The 19,568-nt window shown below is 42.7% G+C and overlaps 1 protein-coding gene across 2 annotated transcripts in view; it reads right to left on the bottom strand.

Moving 5' to 3' along the window:
* PECAM1 (platelet and endothelial cell adhesion molecule 1) overlaps nt 1-6,492 on the bottom strand; it is a 73,055-nt gene extending 66,563 nt beyond the window's left edge. Inside the window, exons 1-2 of one of the 2 annotated variants that reach the window (XM_083148158.1) lie at nt 6,271-6,492; nt 6,164-6,190 (exon numbers count right to left, since the gene is read on the bottom strand). In XM_083148158.1, coding sequence (XP_083004284.1) covers nt 6,164-6,190; nt 6,271-6,304 — 61 coding nt within the window. In that variant the 5' untranslated portion in view covers nt 6,305-6,492. The remainder of the gene's footprint in view (nt 1-6,163; nt 6,191-6,270) is intronic. The other variant, XM_083148157.1, reaches the window with a different exon arrangement.
* Between the last annotated feature and the right edge of the window lie 13,076 nt (nt 6,493-19,568).

The raw sequence follows: 19,568 nt of genomic DNA, 5'->3' as shown, positions 1-19,568 counted from the left end.
GTAATCAATGCCATTGTCTAGTTGCATGGAATTTTCAAAGTATTAGAATAAAAGAGCAGTGAACAATTAAGTTGAAGGGCAGGCTCATTGCACTAAGTTTTAGTAACTTCCCATTGAAACACTGCACAATACTCTTCAGAAAACCTCCCATCCGGTCTCAAAGAGTACAAAATAGTTCTGTGATGACTTATCTGGCTGAGTTAATGTACAGACATCTCCCAGTCTCAATGGATGAATGTACAAAAAGCATCCCAGAGCCTCAATGGATTTGCAACCTCTTCAGAAGGTTCACTTTGGCAAAGGGTATAAACAGATTGTATGATATGTCACGTGTACAAAAGTGTAATTTCATCTTGGTAAAGATATTACTTGGTAATAATAATAGAAACATATGGAAAACATTTTGACCAGGCCTCCCAACTCAAACTGGTGACTCCATTATCTATACTAAAGTTAATTCTAGTAACCTCCACCTAATCCAGTGGTTACCAAACTTTTTTGAATCAAGGCGCCCCTGTGTATCAGAATTTTTTCATTGCACCCCTAGGGAAACTTTTCTCGTTGATAAAATCAGAAAAAAATATTCAGTTAAGTACAGGTTGAGTATCCCGTATCCAAAATGCTCGGGACCAGGAGAATTTTGGATAACGGATTATTCCGTATTTCGGAATATTTTAATATTTCAATGATGTATTTTGAAGTATCTTGCATTTATGCTGTATAAACACATAATATACACACAAATATATTTTATTACCACATAAAATACACACAAACATATTTTAATTGTTCAAAAAACAAGGTTTCAAAACGTGAAACAAAATGTGTGTACTACAGTAGGAGCAAGTTTCATCTTTGCTCCTTTGGCCATGGCTAGCCATGGCTAGCCATGGCTATTCTATTGTTCTCAGCTGCAATACGTATTGTATTGCAGCTGAGAACAATAGAATAGCCATGGCTAGCCATGGCTAGCCATGACCAAAGGAGCAAAGATGAAACTTGCTCCTACTGTATCTCAGCACTGAATTTGAATGGCAAGCAATCATTGTCTTGCACATATATAGTGCCAGTTACATATCATGTCCACAGTGATGCTGTTACATATGTCCCCAGTGACATTCCACTTTCTGGAATGTCCGTATTTCGGAATAATTCGGATAACGGATATTCGGATACGGGATACTCGACCTGTATATTGTATTTATATCTCATCCCTAGTGTCAGTTATGTGATAATGGGCACGATTCACTTCTGTTTGTTCACATTTTGCCTATTACTTTAGTCATAAATAATGTTTCATGGACATGGACCACCAACCCAGGGCATCCCTGCAAATCTTCCAAGGCACCCCAGGGTGCCACGGCACACAGTTTGGGAACCACTGAACTAATCAATGAAAAGGGCTTATTATATTTTTAAAGGGTAACATTTTACACATGATGGGGTAATTTACTTAGATGGGAGTTCTAGATGGTGGCCGTAGCATCCAATCAAATTCTATTAATTATCTTCTAGAAGGTGGTCAATAATAAGTAGATTATGATTGGTTTCCATGGGCAACATCCCATCTTCAATAGAACTCACATCTTAGGAAATTTACCCTGATGTATCACTACAGCCACAGTAGAATGAATGCTATGTACAGCAAAATAGTTACTTTTTATTGTTGAAAATAGCAATTAGATTCCAGCCTGTTATTCCATATATTTTTCATTCACCAAAGCACAGTAAAGTATAAGAGTAACTAGTCAGTTGATGGGTGGAATGAACTCATAGTATAAAATACTGTATTACTTTCTATTCAATTGTGATGTGACATGACTGGTTATTTCAGTGGTTCACAAATTCTTTTGACTCATGAGTCCTTAGAAAAGGTAAAGGACATTATACACTGGGGGCTTTTGGGCTGAAAGTAGCTCAGTTTTGTAATTTGAGCTGCTTTCAGCTTAAAAGCTGGCCAGTGTGTACGGCCCGGCGATGAGTGGTGAGAACTAATGTGGGCTCCCACATCATCGCTGGCCACCGCTCATTTGCTGGTATTATCAGCAGAGGAGTGATGGGGTGGATGGTTTTCTATAGTGTCCTGCTATGGAAAGTCGTCCACTCCCGGGAAAATTGCTTAGACAGGCAACAATTGCTCAGTGTATATGCACAGAGTGATTTTCAGCACAGAAACTCTCATCTTCATCGCTGTACATACACACTGGGCAAAAACGCCCAGTGTGTATGCACATTTCGAGTATCAGTCAAACCAATGGAAAGTTGTTTCATGAAAAATTCAGAAAAAAAAAATGAAGTAAATTGTGTTTATGAAATCCTTAGGTTCAGTTATGTGGTGAGAGACAGGATTCCCTTCTGATTGTCCTCATGTTTTATGATTAGAAGCCACAAGCACTGCTTTTGCCTATCACACAGACCATAAATAATTTGAATTGGGTTCGGACCACTAACTCGGCGGACCTCTGCAAGCACCAATGCACTGAGATTGTAAAATGTTGGGTTATGGTATTTTCTCTAAAAGGTGCAATGCACAGTCCGTAATCACTCATCTGTAGCTTGCATACACATTTGTCATTTTGGTACTTATGTAGTAACTGGGCTGCCGATTTTGAAATCGGGTCCATCGCATCGCATCGCACCCGACCATATCGCATGCGATGCGATGCGATGCGATGCGATGGACCCGATTTTTCCATAGGATTCAATGTTAAAATGGACTGAGTCCATTTTAACATGGAATTCAATGGGAAAAAGGGGTCCTTTTCATACCCCTACTATCCAAGTGGGCATGGAGTTGGATATAAACCTGTGGCGAGCGTAGCGAGCCACCGAGCCCGAAGCGCGGCGAGCGTAGCGAGCCCCGCGAGGGGACGCAGAATACCGTCCCCTCGCGGGGCTCGCTTCGCTCGCCACGCTTCGGGCTCGGTGGCTCGCTACGCTCGCCACAGGTTTATATCCAACTCCATGCCCACTTGGATAGTAGGGGTATGAAAAGGACCCCTTTTTCCCATTGAATTCCATGTTAAAATGGACTCAGTCCATTTTAACATTGAATCCTATGGAAAAATCGGGTCATCGCATCGCATCGCATCGTATGCGATGCGATGCGATATCGCATCGCATCGCATCTGATTGTATGCCTTAACTTAAGGCATACAATCAAAAAATCGGCAGCCCAGATACTACATAAGTACCGTCATTTTATTGTATCCTACCTCTATTATAATTAAATTCAACATCATGTTATTTGTTAACTATTATATAAAAAAAAACTCATCATATTTCTCATCTCTAAATCCAGGGCATGCAGAGGTGGGGGAACTCATTTCTCTATGCCACCTAATTACACCCCTCCCCCCATTAGGCAGACACAGGGCCAGTGGTAGTGTTTTTGGCACCCCCCTGCAAACTAGAATGCTTTTCTGTGAGAACTACAGTGCTAGGCCAATGTGGAGATTAAAATGTCCCACCTCACCATTAGAGGTGGTGGAACTCAGTTCCACCCCGTTCCCCCTTACTGTAACCCCTGTTGAAATCCCTTGGTAGGCTATCTTTCTGCACAAAGAACCATCACCTCCAGCTTGCTAGGTAATTTAAGGAGTGGTAAATAATCTACTTGGGTATGTGTTATGAAAGCCAGGGTCCGCATTGCAGGAGGTTTGTGGCTATAAAACAGCTTAGGAAACACCAATGCTTATATGCAATCTAAAGTAAGTACAGATGGTACACATATAAATAAATACATATTTTCTCGGTACTTATGTAGTATCTGGGTGCCCGATTTTTTGATTGTATGCCTTAAGTTAAGGCATACAATCAGATGCGATGCGATATCGCATCGCATCGCATACGACCATATCGCATGCGATGCGATGCGATGCGATGACCCGATTTTTCCATAGGATTCAATGTTAAAATGAACTGAGTCCATTTTAACATGGAATTCAATGGGAAAAAGGGGTCCTTTTCATACCCCTACTATCCAAGTGGGCATGGAGTTGGATATAAACCTGTGGCGAGCCCGAAGCGTGGCGAGCGAAGCGAGCCCCGCGAGGGGATGGTATTCTGTGTCCCCTCGCGGGGCTCGCTACGCTCGCCACGCTTCGGGCTCAGTGGCTCGCTACGCTCGCCACAGGTTTATATCCAACTCCATGCCCACTTGGATAGTAGGGGTATGAAAAGGACCCCTTTTCCCATTGAATTCCATGTTAAAATGGACTCATTCCATTTTAACATTGATTCCTATGGAAAAATCGCCCGATCCGACCCGATTTCTAAATCGGGTGCCCAGATACTACATAAGTACCATTTTCTCTTTGCAAAGAGAAATAGTTTTTTCCTTTTTGTCATTTTCTAAACAATCTTAACAACCTTCACTTTAATGACCTTATGTCCTATTGGTACCTATAGCTGCACATTTCCACCTCTCCTTCTATCCATTGTGTCCTTGGCCCTCTTCTACAGATCCTTCCTGGGTGAACTAATAATCATCATTGGTCTCCAATGCCCCCTCTATGCTGATGAAACACAATCTACAGTATCACTTCAATCTGATATTTCCCTTCTGTCATGTCCAGCTGTCAATCTCCTGTCTCTTAATGTATGTCGCAATGTTACCTAAATCTCAACATAATTAAAACCATGTTCATCCCTCTCTCTAGAGTGTCAAAACTTACCCACAACTATTATGTCTGCTGCCTGGGAGACATCCGTTGAATACCCTCTTTCACTTTCCACATCCAGACCCTCTTCGAAGCCGGTCACTTCCAACTTCAAAACATTGTCACTGAATTATGCTACTCGCCACCTGGTATCGTACATACCCGAATGGGCCTTATTTGGTATTTTACCTAGGCACCCATGTGGCACAGGAAGGGGTAGCCAAAAAAGGCATCTTAAAAGGATACAACCAACAATTCTACATTTTCATGAAAAACTTTTATATTTTTAGGATGGTTTAGCTAGAAACTTTAATAAAAACAGAAAGGTTTACATAATTTTTTGAAACATGACAAAGTTACGTTGCTACTTTTTCCTCACAATTTAGGGAACAAATGTGGAAATGCTTCTGAAATACATTATGGTATAAAACATGCATATACTTTTAATTTCCCCCATTTTTTATTGATACTATTCCAGCTCCGACTGGCTGTGGGTAACAGGTCAGAGTAAATATTTGGTGTTTTCATTATTATGTGGATGATGCTTCCTTACTTATATTACCTATCTTTATGTGATTCCACATATTACTATTGGCATATAAGTTTGAGATTCGATTTATTCATGCTTCAATGAAGCATTTTTTTTTGGTGTTTTTTTTTAAAGAACATTGTCATGAACATTCAACGATGCAGAGGGTGAGAGGACCCCAATTACTACTATCTACACATATACATATCTTCTGTAGTCTTTACTAATCAAATGTTTATATTGAGCTATGTGTGACATACACTGTGTAAACTGTACCAAAATGGCATTTTTATACTTCCAAAATCATGAGAGAACCATCTGCTTACATTTTCATGTCCATCCAATCTGGACATACAGTACCATAAGAAAATCACAGGATAAAGAATATTACAGAGCTAAGTAAAAGCAAAGTAAGAATTATAACATTATAACAGCACCCTATAAACTAGTGTTTCTTGAGCAACGTACTCAGGGAACCCTAACAGTGCATGTTTTCAAGATCTCCATTTGGTTCGCAAGTGTGTTCATTACTGGCTGACACATTTTAAAAGTTCCAAATGTGGAACTACAGTAATCATATCGCTTGTGATATTTAGGTCTGTAAAACATGCACTGTTAGGTGTCCCTAAGGATTGACACAAACAACAAACAGTGCTCTAAATGAAATGGCTAACAAAAAAATGGGACAATAACAGTGTAAAATATTAAGAACTATAACAACAATGCTTATGAGATTCATGGCGAGGAGCTTTACTTGCAAAAACCTACAATCGAAAATTGAAACCAGAAAGGAATGATAACACACAGCTATTAGCTCAGTATATCAGAACAATCAATAAAATATTAATATTCTAGGCCAAACTACTGTAAAAGAGAGCATCACTAACATTTTGCTCCTCACCACCTGTATATAAAAGATGCTCACAAAATGCTAATCCAGTGTTGAAACAAGAAAAATAATTTGTGTACTCACCGAAAGGCTGACCGATGATGGACCAAACTGATAAAGTAAAACGACACTTGTTATTTCTAGAAACAATAAAGTTTCATCTGTTTATAATAGTGCTGTACAATACTTACATCCTAATGTGAGCAAAACTAAAGATAAATACATCTCGACATCAGAAAAACAAATCTTGCCCACAATCCACAAAAAAAACCAAAACCCACGAAAGGCAGTCCACTGAGTAACACTGTTCACAGTGTTAGCAATAGATCCCTGTAATGCAAGTGCAGTGGCAAGTGCGAATGAGGTAATCAGTTCCCCGGCGCAGGTCTGCGAATACGAAACAAAATGTGAATATCTTTGCTCACAGGCAGACTCACAGGAAATTGTGGATATGACATATTTCCTAAACTAACTCTTCCTGCCTCAGTCCTTAAGATTTATCTGTAACAATGTGATAATGGCATTACTGCTGCCGCTGGGGATGTACTCCTTGATTAAATCTAATGAGGACATTGGATTGTTCTGTAGAGGGAGATGCACTAATAAGTCTTCATAAGTGATAAAGTGGAGAGAGATAAAGCACTAGCCAATCAGCTACTGCCACGCCACAGGCTGTGTTTGAAAATGTCTAGTGAGGTATCCAATCTCTTTTTTGGCCAATTCGACCAAAACTATTCAATCTCTGTTGGAAAAGTTCCAATAGTCGGAAAACATGTGGATCGATGAAAAACTCTTCGAACAATGTGTATTTTGATAGGCAGATTCCACAATCTAGCGGCCATTTCAAAAATGGAGATTCGACTTTTTAAAAGTCAAATCGACATGGGAAAAAGACAGCCAAGATTGAATAGGTGTGTGCTGATATTTCCGACTGTCGGAAATATGGGCACACATTGAATACCCCCATTGTGAGTCACCATTTCATGAGCCCAGAGGGAATGCTGTGACATTTCAAATACGTTTGCTTTGTTTCCCTTTATTCTTGCCATAATGAATACTTGAAACTTGAACTAGAAGGGGTAAATTTACAAAGTAGGGAATTCTATAAGATGGGATATTTTATTATCTTCTAGAAGGTGCTAAATAAATAAATAAGTAGATTTTGAATGGTTGCAATTGGCAACATCCCATCTGCAATAGATCTCCCAACTTTTTTTTTTCTTTACTCATATGGGAGTTCTACCTATATATTAGATACTACCTATTTTCTTCTAGAAGGTTCTAAATAAATAAGAAGATTCTGATTGGTTGCCCATAGCAACATCCCATGCAAAATAGAACTCGCATCTTAGTAAAATTTCCCCTTAGTAAGTTAACCCAAAAGAATCAATGGACCTGAATGGCTGACTCCTATAATTACAGGTTGCCTGCTTGATTCACTGCATTTTATGACTTGGCCCAGTATACGGTAGTTTAGCAGAGAAATCCTGCTGGAATAGCTGGGGTCTCAGACTGGTGACTAGATTCAGATTTGTATGCTGGTCCATTTTGCACGCATTGGTATTGTTTGTATGAGCCTGAGCTGGGCATAAACAAGTTTATGCAACTGCAGGTGAATCAGAGTTGTATCTTGATGGAATCTCCACTTGCTGTTGAGCAGGTGTAACTTGGCCACAACTGGACATATTGCATGCCCTTAAGCAAACCTCCCAACTGTCCTGATTTTTACAGGAAAGTCCTGTTCTTTTTTGGACTGTCCCGACCACAATCAGCAGTGTCCCGCAGTGTATGTGTGTGTGTGTATATGTGTGTGTGTGTGTGTAGGGGGCAGTTGGGAGCCCTGTTACTCGCTGCTCTGCTTAGCAGTGGTAAATAGATGCTGTGCATATTTTAATGCAGACAGGGGGACTGGAGGCATGCCAACAGCTCATAAATCGCTGGCCATGCACCCCACAGTGAGGAAAAATGGGCATGGATTGCCGTTGCAAGACGCACCTTTTTCAGGAGTCTTAAAAGTTGGTAGGTATGCCTTAAGCCAGTGATGGCTACTAACCTTGACACTCCAGCTGTTTTTGAACTATACATCCCAGCATGCCCTGCATCAGTTTTAATATTTGCCCATGCTAAAACTGATTCAGGGCATGCTGGGATGTGTAGTTCAACAACAGCTGGAGTGTCAAGGTTAGCCATCACTGCCTTAAGCTTTTGCTAATTGATATGAAAATATACGATGTGGCCAAATGCACAATAATAGATCATGGCTACTTTCCTCATGGATGTATAAGGGTATATGAAACGTTCCCACCAGACACCGTATCTAAAATGTAACAAAATAAAGCAGAAGCACTCCTACCTAGGCTGGTTTTGGAAAATTTGGGAGGATAAAGAGCATGGGGTCCCCCTGAAATGTGTCAATGTTAGGCATTTCCAGCAGTGGAGTACCAAGGGTAGAGCAAGAGGGGCACATACACATGCCAGGGCGAGGAAGATATGATGGTGAAAGTCATTGCTTGGTGACATAATGATATATTTCCAGGGAAGACATAGGTTGATCATTTCAATACACTTAAAAAAATACTGGAAATGTCAGCCACACAGTATTATCCACAAGGAAAACTAGCTATGGACTCAGTACTCCCTCTCTTACTACTAAAAGACACAAGACACATCCAGGAAGCTCAGATAATGACTGTGTTTTTTTTTTAGTTCACTAGCCAACCAAGTTGTTACCGACTTCCATTGCAAAATTGCACTGGATCCATCCTTTCCTGTATAAACCACACCCAATCTGCTGCATGGGCTGTGTGGCAGTGCAGAGGTACGGATTGATTACAGGCTCAGATTGGGGCTCTAAAACAGCCCTGGCATTGTAGTGGCCAGATATGTCACATACACATACACAACTGGGCATAATACACAAGGGGGCATAATCAGTTCATAGAACGCCCCCATGTTTCTTATGCCAGACGGCTGGGCAGACAATTGGGAGGTGGAGCTGTTCAGATAGCCCCTAAAGGCCCCCACACACTAAAACAATTTTTTGTCCGATTGTCCAATTTCCGACCGATCGTCTGATATATCTGCCGATTATTGTCGATTATCTGTAAAAATAATCAAAAAAATCTCTCTGTGTGCCACATGGCTAAGCACAGCTGCTTAACCAGGCTTTAAGGCCATCATCCCCAATGAACAGTCTGGCACTGCCTAGATAACATTGCAATGTGATCTCAGAGTACACAGAGGCTGCTGAACTAGGGAGTCCCATTATAGGACAATTACTCTAGGGCTGCAGAGCACTTGAAGTTACTAGTGCCTGAATGTGTGTTGAGACTCATGAGATTTAAATCTGCAGCTTTGAAGTCGGCATAAGTGAGTTGGAAACATTTGCTGCCATTCTTATCATTTTCATTAGCATATCCTGAGCTTCTGTGCAGAGGAAGTTAGTAGGATAATGCCCTTTTAAAGTATATAAATCACTGCACATAGGGCCTTAAGAGCGATACACACGGGCCGACAAGCGTTCTGAGCAAAGCTACTTCGCTAAGAATGCTCGTTGTCAGTATTCTCCATTTAAAGCGATGTGTGGTCTACACAGACAGTGATTTATATGCAGGTTTCAGGTATTTTCTGAGTGATTTAGTAAAATCGCTCAGAAAATGCCTGAATGTCGCCTCGTGTGTAGGACTAATTATTCAGACCTTTTTGCAGATGTACAAAACCATGTTGCATTGCAGGTGGGGCAAATGCAACACGTGCAGAGAGGGTTATGGGGCCTACACATTTAGCGATAAAGGCTATTTTCTAAGCAATCTGACTTAATTTGACTAGATAGATTAGAAATGAAACACACATCATTGTGTGTGTGTAGGGTCCAAAACGATAGCGATGTGTGGCCCCACGAGTCGCTATCAGCCAGGAGATGTATATCCAGTATGCTGGATAAATCTAGTCAGATCGCTTAGCAAGAGACTGCAGATCACCCATGTTTTGTGTAGTAGGCAATAGCGAACAGTGATCTTGTTTAAATTAATACTGGTTTAAACCTGCTTTCAACCCGTTTTTGTAAACGTGTCTTAAACTGGGTCAAAAGCCAGTTAAACCCCTTTCATATTGCATGTTGTAAACGGTATATTGCAGTTTCAATACCGTTTTTTGTACCTTCAGATTCCACCCGTTTCACCCATAGAAAGCCATACAATGTAATTTGAAATGTTTATTTCCTGCTTGTGGGCGGGGATCATGCAGGGAGATAACCTATCACCCTTGTGTGGTTATCATTTGTAGCAAATACCGTTTCTGAGCTGTTCAGACTGCAGGGAAAACGGTTTAGAAACGTGTCGGATCCTGCTTTAAGCACGTTTCAAAATACCGGTATTCTGTAACCGGTAAATTGACAATAGAGCTTTCACACTGCAGGTGCTCCTGTTTTAAAACGGTAAAAAAACCCGGCAATGTACCGTGTTAAAGCTGCAATGTGAAAGGGTTATAAATCTCCCATGCTTAATTTACTTGCTTAACTTAAATCTCTCATGCTTAATCGCTGATGCACATCACTGGTACTTTCTGAGCGATCTAGATATCTCATGTTGAATCTCCCACACCATCTTCTGCACAAATCTCTGCGTGTGTAGGTCCCTTTAGATTTGTGTGAGGTGTGCTCAAACTAAAATGTAAAATGCAGTCTTATACACATGGGGAGATTTCTGTTATTTTTTACTTATTTTTTGCTTAACACAAAACTCCCATACTAGATCACAGTGGCAGAACTTGTGAGTGGTTAGCCCAGGCGCAAATATCATTTGGACCCTCCTCCTCAGCTCCACACACAGACATGCATGGTAATCATCATCATCATCATCATCAATTAATGCAGGCTGTGTACTGTACTAGCAGGATATAGCATCAATTTCTGGGGGTTTAGTGTGTATTACAATTATATGATTAACTTATTTTCAAATCAAGGGGGTAATGTCAGCATATCTATATATATTTTGGGGTAAAAGGTAAAAAAGCTCCTTGACCTCTGCCCTACAAGAATAAAGCAGCCAGTATTTACTCTGCACAGAAACAAAATAACTCCCCCAAATCTAATGGGGCATACACATGGGGCAATTACAGCTCCATTTCTAAGCGATCTGTCTAGATCACTTAGAAATGAAGCATGGATCGCTCCGTGTGTATGGTCCCCGGCGACTACAATGCGTGACTAGAATTATACTGCATGCAGTATTCTGTAAATCTAGTCATTACCAGTGTTCTCTGAGAATGCTGACCATAACAGATCGCTCAGCACACAACGCTGGTGTGTCTATGTTGAGCAATCTGTGTTAACTAGATCGCTACGCACAGATGCTTAGTCAACCCGTGTGTGCGGGCAGCGTAGCTAGCTGGCAAGGTGCTCGGAGCAAGGGCCTGTTGCACGCACGCCCCCCCCCCAGATGTTACATCTGCCCCACCTGCAGTGTAGCACGGTTTTGCCCATTTGCTAAAATTGCAGCCTTGCTAGCAGGTCTGAATCAGGCCAATAATATTAGTGACAGAAATGTCTCATTAAAAAGCTACGGAACAAGGTCTAGCTGGCAGATAATAATATACTTTTAAATAGAGTATTTTTTATTGAAGTATGAAGAAAAGGAAAAACATGAATGTTTTAAATATAGAGATACAGGCATGTAATGTAACATGTGCAGTTACATTTGGATGGAGTGTGTACTTCAAACTGATATCTATATTGCAGTGTAAAAATAAGCAGTCAGCATTTACCCTGCACAGAAACAAAATAACTCACCCAAATCTAACTCTCTCTGCACATGTTACATCAGCCCCACCAGCAGTGCATATAGCTTTGTCCATCTGAGAGTGAATTGCCTTTGCAAGTGAACCAGAATAATCCCCATTATATATATTTGCCTTTTGAATGTGTGAACGCCTCAAACGTACGAACACGGCGTGAGGTCCATGCAGAAAATCATACAGAACTATCCAAGCAGGGGGTGGAGAGGGGCGTGAAGGTCTGTTTGGGCTCATTACCAAATGTGTACGCCCCGCGTTTCATGGGCATTCCCATGAAAACGATGGGCGTACATATGGTCGCACGTAACGCACGTGTCGGGGGCGGACAGCTGACATTGCCGGATGTCAGCTGCCCGCCCATATTCCTGCTTTCACATGGTGAAATGTCCGAGTGGTCTGGAGCACTCGGTGCTGTCTGACCACTCGGTCCATCATTTGATGGTCGGCGACCATCGGAGGATGGAGGAGGTTTCCATAGATGGAGGGGGTGTTCATATGAAACATCCACTCGCGGTCTGTTCAGTCCGTCTGTTCCTGTCTGAAATACGCATCCGTCCACATGTGCACTGCAGGTGGGGCAGATGTAACATGTGCAGAGAGAATTCGATTTGGATGACTTATTTTGTTTACGTGCAGGGAAAATACTGACTGCTTTATTTTTACACTGCAATATAGATCTCACTTTGAAGTAAAACTTCACCCAAATCAGAAAAGACTTAAAGGAGATGGTAGTGCGAATCCGTAGTATATCTCCCTCTTATTTTTTAAATATTTACGATGCATGATTTCAACAGAATTCTTGACCTGTTCTTCCCCCTGTTCGTCTCCTCTTGTGCTTCCCCTTTCTATCCCCATTTAATTAATAGTTATGTTTTATTTTGATTATAAATGTTAAGACTACTTGTACAGTGCAAGGCTGATTAGATTACGTCATATTACGTCTCGTCGATAACAGAAATTGTGGAAGCCAGTTTGTATTCATATAATAGATAGATACCACTTTATTGTCATCACCCTAATTTAGGGTGACAAAATTCAATTTAGCATTCATCCGAATACGTACATACAATAAAAAACCAGAAATCCATAAACAATTTACAATGAATACTTAAAACCCATTAACCCCACTCCCCTAACCAACTTCGTATTTAATTCTACAATAGCCCTCGTAAAAAAGTTATTCTTCAGCCTACTCATCCTACTCAGTAAATAACTAAAACACCTGCCTGACGGTAGTAACACAAATAAACCATTTGCTGGGTGGGTGTTATCTTTGAAAATGTTATGAGCTCTGCGCAAACAATATTGTACCATCACACCAAATGTTGATATAAATAATATACCTGACGCATGCAAGTATGTCTGTGGATGTTACGAATTGACAGACCACACCTTTTATCTGTTCGCAATGTATTAAGATATTTTATTGTAATTACAACAATCTGACATACATTGACAATCAATGTAACATGTCTTTTCATGTTTTTTTTCTGAATTTGATATGTAACTATAACTTGATACTGTACAACTTTATTCATTGTTTGCTACAATTGAAAAAGTTAAAATTCAAATAAAAAGAATTAAAAAAAAATAATTAACTCTACCTAAATCTAATTCTCTCTGCACAAATTACATCATCGAGCTAAAGGCCCATACACACTTGACGATTTTCAGCCGAAAATCGCTCAAAACAGCCGTTTTGAGCGATTTTCGGCTCAAAATCGCCTAGTGTGTATGGCCTAGATATTGCCCACTAGCGATGATGCGCGCTCCCGCATCATCGCTAATAAAGTGGTTCATCTGCTGGTTTTACCAGCAGATGAGGCGATGATGGATGGTTTTTCATCCATCATCGCCATGTGTGTACGCCTGCCGGGCTGAAAGATTAACCACTTTCAGCCCGGCGGACCGCCCCGCTGCCCCCCCCCCCGCCTGTCATACTCACGGCACCCTGCGCTCTCCCTCTGGCCGCCCGGCTGCTGCTGCTCCCCGGCCAGGTTAAACACCCGGCTGGCCCCGCCCCCCTCCCTGCACAACACGGAGCAGACAGCACAGAAGTGCTGTCTGCCCAGCTAAACGCACTGACCACCAATGTTTAGATATTTCTACCCACTGCCACCAATGTATTAATTTAAATGCAGCAAATATTATTATTATTATTATATATATATATTATAATATATAATATATATATTATAATATATAATATATATATATTATAATATATAGTATATATATTATAATATATATATATATATGTATTATAATATAGAATATATATCCACTAGTATATTATAATATATATATATATATATATTATATGGCCAGGTAGCGCCCCACTTTCTTTACTGAGGACGGGGGTGTGATGCGGGCGCCGCGTTGCTCCACAAGGTATTGTTTTGAGGAAGGGAAGGGGCTGGCGGGTGATGCGGCCGGCGCTGCATGGCTCCACGGGGGGAGGCTGGCAGGTGATGCGATGAGGACTGCCGCGTCAGAACCCTTGGAATTCAAACCCAGCCCATTTATAATGAAAGATTTTCAGCAAAGTCTTTCGCCTTCTGAAAATCTCTTGCTCTTTGGGGAAAATAGCTCAGTGTGTACGCACTACTTTGGTGAAAGATATATCTATCAAAGATTTTGGCAAAGTCTTTTAAAATGAAAATCTTCAAGTGTGTATGGGCCTTTAGTGATAAACTGGGGATTTGTCACTGGCTCACTAACAAAGTGTAAATCCACCTCAACTAATAAAATTCCTTCTCAAATGGACAAAACCATGTGCACTGCAGGTGGGGCAGATGTAACATGTGTAGAGAGAATTCGATTCGGGTGACTTATTTTGTTTGTCACATATTACATCCATAGGCGTGCGCACGGGGGGTGCCGGGGGTGCACAGGCACCTCCTAATGACCAGCACCCCCTGCGCGATTGCAGCACCTCCAGTGACCGGCAGATGCAGCTTCCACCAGCCCGCGATGCAACCAGTATATTTCCAATTGATGAAACCCCCCGCCCGCCCGTCGCCCATGTGACTGACTGACTGACACACACACCACTGCGGCAGGACAGTCTGTGTGATGTGCTCTCCTGCTCCAGCGGCGTTGCAGGCACACAGCACTAAGGACTAGTCGCAGGCACCCTCCCCTACACCGCACCACCAACCCCGCGCCCCAGCCTCTGCGTACCGCTCACACCGGAATTTTGAGCGCAGGAAACCAACCACACGTGTGGACATGGCTGTATCGTCCTCCTTCCTGCTACCCCTCGCGGGAGGCCATATACACTGCGCGAGCCGGGACCATCCTGAGCTGCCACCCGGATGTCGGATGTACAAGTCGCCAGGAGCTGGGACCGTCACTCACCTTTAAGTGCTTCCACTCCCCGGGCCAGAGCAGTTTAAAGTATTTGGGGTGCTATGAGGTATGTGTGTGTAGCAAATGAGCATATGCATATAAGGGGTGTGTTTGTTATAAAGGGAGTATATATATATATATATATATATATATATATATATAATATATATATATGTGCTGTATATATTAATATATATATTTATATACTGTATATACACTGTGTATATATATATATATATATATATATATATATATACACTGTATATATACAGTATGTGTGTGTGTATATATATATATATATATATATATATATATATACTGTCCCCCCCTCTCTCCTCTCTTCTCCCTCTCATTCAATATCCCCTATCACTCCCCCCCTTTTCACAACCGTCCCTCTCTCTCCCCCCTTTTTTTTGCCCCCCCCCCCTCTCTCTCTCTCTCCCCCCCCCCTCTATACATCTCCTTGTCATGTACCTGCTGTCATAGTCACCATGTTGCAGGTAATAATAGACTTTAATTTATTATTTGGTGTTCGACTCATTCCAACGTCACTTCTCCAAGCCAGGGGCCCAGCACCAGCAGGCCTGGTAGGCTAGCCCAGGCCATCGTCACCCACCTCGCCCTGCCTGCCATCACTTGTGGAATCACAGAGGAGCCACCGCGATCCGCACAGAACACCGCACAGCAAGACTACCACAGACTGAGTAAGTGCTTGCAACCCCTGGCATCGAGCAAGAAACCCATAGCAATGAGCATGAAACCCCTAGCAACGAGCATGTAGGTAAGCACCATAAAATGTAATAGGCATTATGGCCTGTGGTATTATGTGTAATGGGCATTACAGTGTGTGGCATAAAGCATAATGGGCATTACGGTGTTTGGTATAACGTGTATTGGGCATTACAGTGTGTGGCATAACATGTAATGGGCATTACGGCATGTGGTATACTATGTAATGAGTGTGTGATGTGTAATAGGCATTATGGTGTATTTTTTTTTTCACTGTGCCTGCTGTCCCTATTTTTAAAATAAAGTTGTCAAGCCCTGGCATAACGTGTAATGGGCATTGTGGTATAATATGTAATGTGTGTGTAGACATTACGGTGTAAATTTTTGGCACACGCCTATGGTGCGCACTGTCCCTATTTATGCATATATTTTTATCCACTACCAAAGTTGGGAGGTATGCATTAGGTGTGAGGGGCATTGCATGGTGGGGCATAATGTGTCAGGCATTACAGTGTGTTACAGCATATTGCTCAGGGACATTATGGTGGGCGGCATAGTATTAGGGGCATTGGTCAAATTTTAGTAGCTCTCCGGGAGGTTTTTTTGTCTTTTTTTTTTTGCATTATCCATATATGTGCACCTTCTAATAAAATGTGCTGCGCACGCCTATGATTACATCCGACAGACAAATGTATCTTAATTTCTGTTGTTGTACTACTTTTAAAGACTTTATTTCTTTATCACTTTTGTAGTTACCAATTACATACACAAAGATATAAAGTCCATACATAAGGTCTAACCAGTAAAGGGGTTTCAGAGATCTGTAAATAGAAAAGTGACAACCCAATTTAGAAACCAGTCTGCTGTTACTGGACATTTAATGAACAACCCAGTATGGCAAAACAGTGACATACTGTGGTGATCTGCAGGAATTGCAAGCATAATATATCCACATAAGCCATTCCATTAAACGTCCTGCCTAAAGGTGCCCACACACTACAACGATTTTTTGGCCGATTTATCGTCCGATGTTTACAGATAATCGGCCGATTTCGATCCGATGCGCGCTCCCGTGGATCTTTTGCTAAATCTTCTGATCTTATGTACTGCATGAAAGATCAGAAGATTTAACAAAAGATCCATAGGAACGCACACGGGATCTCAAGAAAAATCTTTGTTAAAGATGTGCGCAGGGGCGGGCTGGGCCGGGGGGCAGGGTGCCATCTGCCCCCCAGGCCGCACTGGCAGGGCTGCTGCGGGCCGCGGCCGTGTCCGAGGCCGCCTTCCCGTTTTTTTTTCCACTGCCGGCGGCCATGTTCCTGTGGTCTTTTAAATTATGTCTGAGGCCACAGGAACATGGCCGCCGGCCTCCACGACTACGTGGAGGAGGGCCGGCAGCCTATTCCCCCCTCCCTTATCCCCGTCGGCAGTGCCAGGCGCTGGGTGGGGACGTCATGAGGATGACGCCTCCCACCCACGCGTCTGCAGACTCAGAGACTGGAGGCAGCGGCAGGCAGGCCGCAGGACAAGTCGTGGGGGACGCAGCAGGAGGCCGCACAGAGTATAATTGAAATTCCTGAAGCCGCAGTTGGAGAGGAGCCTGGGGAGAAAACACAGTGAGTATTAAACACCTAAAACTATATATCTGTAGTTTCATGTATATTAATAATAATGCAATGACACCACAGGGTGCTCCCCCTGTATAATAATGTGTGTCATGGCATTACTATTATTATATTATACAGAGGAAGCAGCCTGTGGTGTCATGGCATTACTTTTATATTATACAGGGGGAGCAGCCTGTGGTGTCATTATTATTGTACAGGGGGAGCAGCCTGTGGTGTCATGGCATTATGCCATGACACCACAGGCTGCTCCCTCTGTATAATAATAATGCCATGACACCACAGGCTGCTCCCCCTGTATAATATAAAAGTAATGCCATGACGCCACAGGCTGCTCCCCCTGTAAAATAATTTGTGTCATGGCATTACTATTGTTATATTATACAGCGGGAGCAGCCTGTGGTGTCATGGCATTATTATTATACAGCGAGAGCAGCCTGTGGTGTCATTGCATTATTATTATACAGCGGGAGCAGCCTGTGGTGTCATTGTATTATTATTATACAGCGGGAGCAGCCTGTAGTGTCATGGCATTAGTTTTATATTATACAGGGGGAGCAACCTGTGGTGTCATAATTGTTATTGTACAGGGGGAGCAGCCTGTGGTGTCATGGCATTATGCCATGACACCACAGGCTGCTCCCTCTGTATAATAATAATGCCATGACACCACAGGCTGCTCCCCCTGTATAATATAAAAGTAATGCCATGACACCACAGGCTGCTCTCTGTATAATAATAATGCAATGACACCACAGGCTGCTCCCTCTGTATAATATAATAATAGTAATGCCATGACACAAATTATTATACAGGGGGAGCAGCCTGTGGCATCATGGCATTATTATTATACAGGGGGAGCAGCCTGTGGCATCATGGCAATATTATTATTATACAGGGGGAGCAGCCTGTGGTGTCCTGTCTTTTACGCAGGGGTGCGCTCTCCCCCGCCCCCCCTCCCCCCAGAAGCAGCATCAGATGGAGAGACAGCAACAATGGTGAGTTGCTGGTGGGAAATTTTGGCACTGTGGGGCATATGTGTTTCTGGCACTGTGGGGGCATTTCTGACACTGTGGGGGCATATGTGTATTTGGCACTGTGGGGGAATATCTGGCACTGTGGGGGCATATCTTGCACTGTGGGGGCATATGTGTACTTGGCACTGTGGGGGAATATCTGGCACTGTGGGGGCATATGTGTATCTCGCACTGTGGGGGCATATGTGTCTCTGGCACTGTGGGGGCATATGTGTCTCTGGCACTGTGGGGGAATATCTGGCACTGTGGGGGCATATGTGGCTCTGGCACTGTGGGGGCATATGTGGCTCTGGCACTGTGGGGGCATATCTGGCACTGTGGGGGCATATGTGTATTTGGCACTGTGGCGGAATATCTGGCACTGTGGGGGAAAATCTGTAACTGTGGACATCACATTGTGCGGTGTAATGGGCATCATGGTATGGGGCATAATGGGCATTACGGTGTGGGGAGCATTGGGTAATTGCCATCAAAGTATGGGGTGCAATGGGCATCAAGGTGTGCGTCATAATGTGTAATTAGCATCACAATGGCAATCTGCAGGTACACAATACAATCATGGTACAGGCCATGCCCCCTTATGATAGGCCACACACATATCATAAGGGGGCGTGGCCTGTACCATGGGGGGGGGGGTATGGGCCAGTGCTCTGGACTTGCCCCCTAGGCTAAAAGTTGCCAGCCAGCCCCTGGATGTGCGCTTGCCTGAAATCTTTTGTCCAGGACAGGCAAAAGATTTGAAGGCTAATTTAGGCGCACATCTTTTGATCTTTCTTGTTTTCTAGTGAGTGGGCACCTTAATTTTGTGTAGGCTCTCCTGGTGCAGCTCTGACCCATCCAGCCAAGGACTCCACAAAGAAGCCTCTGTAGGTGTCCCCTGGTATCTGACACCAAGGAGTTATCAGCTTATCCTTTAAATCCTGTACATTGCAAGGTGGGGCCTCCATAGCTCAG

Source organism: Crinia signifera, chromosome 6 (assembly GCF_055691185.1).
Source record: "Crinia signifera chromosome 6, ASM5569118v1, whole genome shotgun sequence".
Taxonomy (NCBI): Eukaryota; Metazoa; Chordata; class Amphibia; order Anura; family Myobatrachidae; genus Crinia; species Crinia signifera.
The sequence above is the reverse complement of the archived record's forward strand: the minus strand, read 5'-3'. Positions and strand labels throughout refer to the sequence as shown.